Source organism: Salvelinus sp. IW2-2015, linkage group LG15 (assembly GCF_002910315.2).
Source record: "Salvelinus sp. IW2-2015 linkage group LG15, ASM291031v2, whole genome shotgun sequence".
NCBI lineage: Eukaryota > Metazoa > Chordata > Actinopteri > Salmoniformes > Salmonidae > Salvelinus > Salvelinus sp. IW2-2015.
In genome coordinates this window covers 66,513,329-66,519,067 of record NC_036855.1, presented here as the reverse complement: position 1 = coordinate 66,519,067, position 5,739 = coordinate 66,513,329, and the positions used below count along the sequence as shown (strand labels likewise).

The window sequence follows — 5,739 nt, the reverse complement described above, 5'->3', positions numbered from 1 at the left end:
ACAGCTGTTAACGATAGCCCTGCAAACCTAATGTGCCGAAACTAATGTTCTGGATGCTGAATTCAATGGGGCTTACACAATCACAACAACAGAAAAATAGTGCCTTCTGGTGTCAAAACACACACACAACACCACACACACACACACACACACACACACACACACACACACACACACACACACACACACACACACACACACACCACACACACCACACCACACACACACACACACACACACACACACACACCACAACACCAACCCCAACTGATGTTGCTGCACATGCTTCCCAGCGGAGGTAAAGTACTGTCTATAAAAAGGAGATTTGTGTAGCTTGTTGTTTTGACAGATCTAACACTGTTATAATACCTGGCTAACACATCCCCGAGCCCCTCTGTACATTCATCTATTCCGATAATAACCCCTAAAATGAGACAGAGTTAATCACTAAGTGTCATTATCACCCTGTCTTACACACACACACACACACACACACACACACACACACACACACACACACACACACACACACACACACACCACACACACACACACACACACACACACACACACACACACACACACACACACACCACACACAACCACACACACACACACACACACACAAAAAGAGATACACTATACAGACGAGAGACAGACGAGACAGACAGACAGACCAGCAGAGACAGACAGAGAGAGAGAGATACAGACAAGACAGACCGAGACAGACAGAGACAGACAGAGAGAGACAGAGAGAGACAGAGAGATAGGCCTTATTCTAAAATGGATTCCATTGTTTTTTATCCCCTCTCATCAATCTACACACAATACCRCATAATGACAAAGCAAAAACACGTTTTTATAAATGTTTTCACATTTATTACAAATATGAAAACGTAAATATCACATTTACATAAGTATTCAAGCCCTTTACTCAGTACTTTGTTGAAGCACTTTTGGCAGCGATTAAGCATTGAYTATTCTTGGGTACGACGCTACAAGCTTGGCACACCTGTATTTGGGGAGTTTCTCATATTCTTCTCTGCAAATCCTCTCAAGCTCTGTCAAGTTGGATGGGGAGCGTTGCTGCACAGCTATTTCCAGGTCTCTCCAGAGATGTTCAATCAGGTGCAAGTCCGGGCTCTGGCTGGGCCACTCAAGGACATTGAGACTTGTCCCGAAGCCACTCCTGCGATGTCTTGGCTGTGTGCTTAGGGTCGTTCTCCTGTTGGAAGGTGAACCTTCACCCCAGTATGAGATCCTGAGCTCTCTGGAGCAGGTTTTCATCAAGGATCTCTCTGTACTTTGCGCCGTTCATCTTTCCCTCGATCCTGACTAGTCTCCCAGTCGCTGCCTCTGAAAAATATCCCCACAGCATGATGCTACCACCACCATGCTTCACCGTACGGATGGTGCCAGGTTTCCTCCAGACGTGACGCTTAGCATTCACGTCAAAGAGTTCAATCTTGGTTTCATCAGACCAGAGAATCTTGTTTCTCATGGTCTGAGAGTCTTTAGGTGCCTTTTGGCAAACTCCAAGTGGGCTGTTATGGGCCTTTTACTGAGAAGTGGCTTCCGTCTGGCCACCCTACCATAAAAGCCTGATTGGTGGAGTGCTGCAGAGATGGTTGTCCTTCTGGAAGGTTCTCCCATCGCCACAGAGGAACTCTAGAGGTATGTCTGAGTGACCATTGGGTTCTGCTAACTGCAGATTCACGCATGGTGCATGGTAGTACTGCTTCATTCAAAACAACTGGGAACTCAGAAATAACGAGATCAAATCATGACGTCAGTGATCTGCAGGTCGTAATGTCAGAGCTCTGAGAAGAGGCCCGAGTTCCCGAGTTGGAATTCCGAGTTGGATGACCATTCAAATAGATTTTTACAAATCAGAGCTTGTTTTTTTCCATAATTCCCAGTTGTTTTGAATGCACTGAAGTTGGAAGTCTAAGATTTCCGAGTTCCCAGTTGTTTGAACGTGGCATTAGAGTTGGGATTATGGTTCATTGTTTAGCTAGCTGGCTAGCTACATGTCTAGCTACATGTCACTGTAGTGTTTACACATTCTGTATCCTGTGCATGTGACAAATAAATTTTGGTGCAGGTCATGTTGTTCTTCGCATTACRGTCTCTGGTAAACACACACTATATCAAATAAAACCAAAGTCAGATTAGGATATAGGACAAGGACTAGATCAAGTGTGTTTTTACCTGGAGTTTTTTCCTTATTGTAGAGTACTACTTTTAACACTTTTAGTCTTGAAATCTTTGYTTGTTTACTACACTACTCACTCTGTTTAGCACATGGCCTCACATGGGAATCCTTTAAAGAGATGGGTGGGGCTACGGCTTAAGAGGGTGTGATTGATGCTGAATGGATGTAAACAAAGAAGAGCTAAAGAAGCGCTCCAGTAGGTGTACCAAAACATTCACAGGCAATTTTCTCAAAAGTGGTGTTACAAGTTTATCAACATTCAAAGCAGAATTACTTTCCCATTGTTCCTCAACCGTACTGCGTGATGTAAAATATGTCAAACAAAATGCATGTTTAATTTCATTTAAAATGATTGTCAAAATTAGCTCAACCTCCAGGTTGCCTGTAAAAYGGTTATACTAAATAAACAAATGTAATCTCCATAATGTGTGTTTTCACACATCTTGATATAATCCCTGTCTAATAAAAACCACTCCCATTGGTTGATCTGGATTCTTATGGTTAGTACAGCCTTCCCTATTGGCTGGAGACGACAGTGGCCAGTGGAGCAGGGTGAAATTGCCCCCTGGACACTGATCTTGGTTCAGGTTGGCATTTTCCCCACTAATGGTTAAGGTTAGGATTGGAGGAGTGGAAGCTGATCCTAGATCTGTACCAAGGGGAAACTTCACCCGGAGCAGTGGGTAGTAGATGTAGGTGGTTGGTATCATATAGTTCGATAGAGGGCACGCTTGCCAGAAAGCCGGCTATTGTAACGTATACGCTGGGAGTCGGAAAGCAAGTGCAGGTGGTGAGTTGAATAATAAACGGAACATCGTACAACGTAACAAACACGAGTATAGACACGAAACACATAAACAGAGTCAATAACACCTGAGGAAAGAACCAAGGGGAGTGACAGATATAGAGAAGATAATCAGGAAGGTGATGGGAGTCCATGTGAGTGTCATGAGGCGCAGGTACGCGTAACGATGGTGGCAGGTGTGCGTAATGATGATATAACTGGTGACGTCGAGCGCTGGGGAGGGGGATCGAGGGGGTAAACGTGACAGTATCCCCTCCCTGACGCGCGGCTCCAGCCACTGGGCGACGCCTACCAGAGGGATGGTCCCGAGGACCAGGAGCGGGCTGGTCGCTTCTGCTGAGGCGCGGGAACCTGTAGAGCRAGCTGAGGCGTGGGAGCCTGACGAGTCGGCTGAGGCATTGGGAGCCTGCCATGCCAACCGAGGATTGAGAACCTGTCGAGCCAGTTGAGGCATGGAAGCCTGGCGAGCCAGCTGAGGCATGGAAGCCTGACGAGCCAGCTGAGGCATCCCCGGTTTCATCGGCAGCGGCACTTGGACCCGACGTCACTAGTAAAAAAAAAAAATCCCTGTTTCTTCCCCTTGGTGAGGTGTTATTCTGTAACTGTACCCTTTTCCTGTTTCTTGTTTTCTACTATGTTCTATTTATTATTACATTTGGGCTCCCAGCGTACACGTTACAGCCATGCTGTGCGTTTGGCATAAAAGACACAGACAGGCTTGAGTGACACGTGTTGCGTTACTTCCAGAACTCACTGGCCAACAGATGTACGTTCTGTTCTGGAATGTCTATGACTCTGGAATGTCAGCCCACATTTCAGCATTCTAACACAGACCAGCTATACCTGATTACAGGTAAATACTGAGGTAAAAACTCCCTCTCTCTCTCACACACACACACACTCTCACACACTCTCTCTCACACACACACACACACACACACACACACACACACACACACAGACCACCAAACACACCACACACACACACAGCCCCTATACCACCCGTCTCTCCTCTTTTCCGACACTTCCTCTCTCACATTTAGCTCGCTTCCTCCGATCGCTCTTCTCTTCTTTAAATCCTCCCCCCGTCATCTGTCCATCTGTTCCCCACAGCACTGCTGCCAGATGACAAACATCCCCCTTCTAACACTTGTTTATCTGCTCTGTCTATCCGAATGAGTGACACACATATAGGAGACGTGCACACACACACACACACACACACACACACACACACACACACACAACACACACACACACACACACAACCACACACACACACAACACACACACACACACACACACACACACACACACACACACACACACACACACACACACACACACACACACACACACACACACACACACACACACACACACACACACACACACACACACACACACACAACACACACACACACACACACACACACACACACAGACATAACTGGTTCTGACATGTGCCAAAGGCAAGGACAAGGCTCATGAGAAATGTCCTGGTATCCTCTAGATGACCTCCCCCCACCTCCCGCCAACCTGTCCCTTTAGGTGACCCCCCCCCCCCCACTCTCACACCACACATCACCCGCTGTGATGCTAGTTCCTAGAGCTATTGCCATCTGCCCCCTCCCACGCACGCACGCACGCACACACGCACATCACACACACACACACACACAGAAGACTGTCCCATGCTTGAAAACACAAGAACCGAGAGGAGAGAGAAGAGAGAGAGAGAGAGAGGAGAGAGAGAGAGAGAAGAGAGAGAGAGAGAGAGAGAGAGAGAGAGAGAGAGAGAGAGAGAGAGAAGAGAGGAGAGAAGAGGAGAAGAGACATAATGTGTCTGAGATGTCTTGGAGAGAGAAGAGAGAGAGAGAGAGACAGAGAGAGAGAGAGAGAGAGAGAGAGAAGAGAGAGACGAGAGAGAGAGAGAGACAGAGAGAGAGAGAGACAGAGAGACATAATGTGTCTGAGATGTCTTAGCAGAGTCAGTTATTAAGAATCACTTTCTTTCTATTTCTCTCTGTCTGTCTCTTCTCCTTAAAGATCAGCGGCGTCCTAACATGACACTGTCTTCACCTCTCTCTCTTGTTCGTCGTCACCTCGTCTCCAGTCAGTTTGATTTTGGAAGTTGGGTGTGTTGTACGCACTACTACTCACACACATTTAAGACTATGCCTCCCCCAGCCTCTCAGATCCCTTAGTAAAGGTAAAAGCTCTCTTTTATAATCAGAGGAGAGAGAGAGAAGAGAGAGAGAGAGAGCAGAGAGAGAGACAGAGAGAGAGAGAGAGAGAGAGACAGATAGAGAGACAGAGAGAGATAGAAGAGAGAGACAAGATAGAGAGACAGAGAGAGAGAGAGAGAGAGAGAGAGAGGGAGGGGAGAGAGAGAGAGACAGATAGAAGACAGAGAGAGAGAGGACAGATAGAGACAGATAGAGAGACAGAGAGAGAGAGGAGAGACAGACAAAGAGCAGACAGAAGAGAGACAGAGAGCGAAAGACAGAGAGAGAGAGAGGAGAGAGAGACAGATAGAGAGACAGAGATATTAAAACTCTTTAACATCGTCCTTAGCTCTGGCATCTTCCCCAATATTTGGAACCAAGATGATCACCCCAATCCACAAAAGTGGAGACAAATTTGACCCCAATAACTACCGTGGAATATGCCGTCAACGTAACTTGGAAAATACTCATGCATTATATTAACATTCCAG

The 5,739-nt window shown here is 46.6% G+C and overlaps 1 protein-coding gene across 1 annotated transcript in view; it reads right to left on the bottom strand.

Moving 5' to 3' along the window:
• Positions 1-3,528, bottom strand: part of LOC111974476 (talin-2) — a 22,069-nt gene extending 18,541 nt beyond the window's left edge. Inside the window, exon 1 of the mRNA XM_024002182.3 lies at positions 3,313-3,528. Coding sequence (XP_023857950.3) covers positions 3,313-3,528 — 216 coding nt within the window. The remainder of the gene's footprint in view (positions 1-3,312) is intronic.
• Between the last annotated feature and the right edge of the window lie 2,211 nt (positions 3,529-5,739).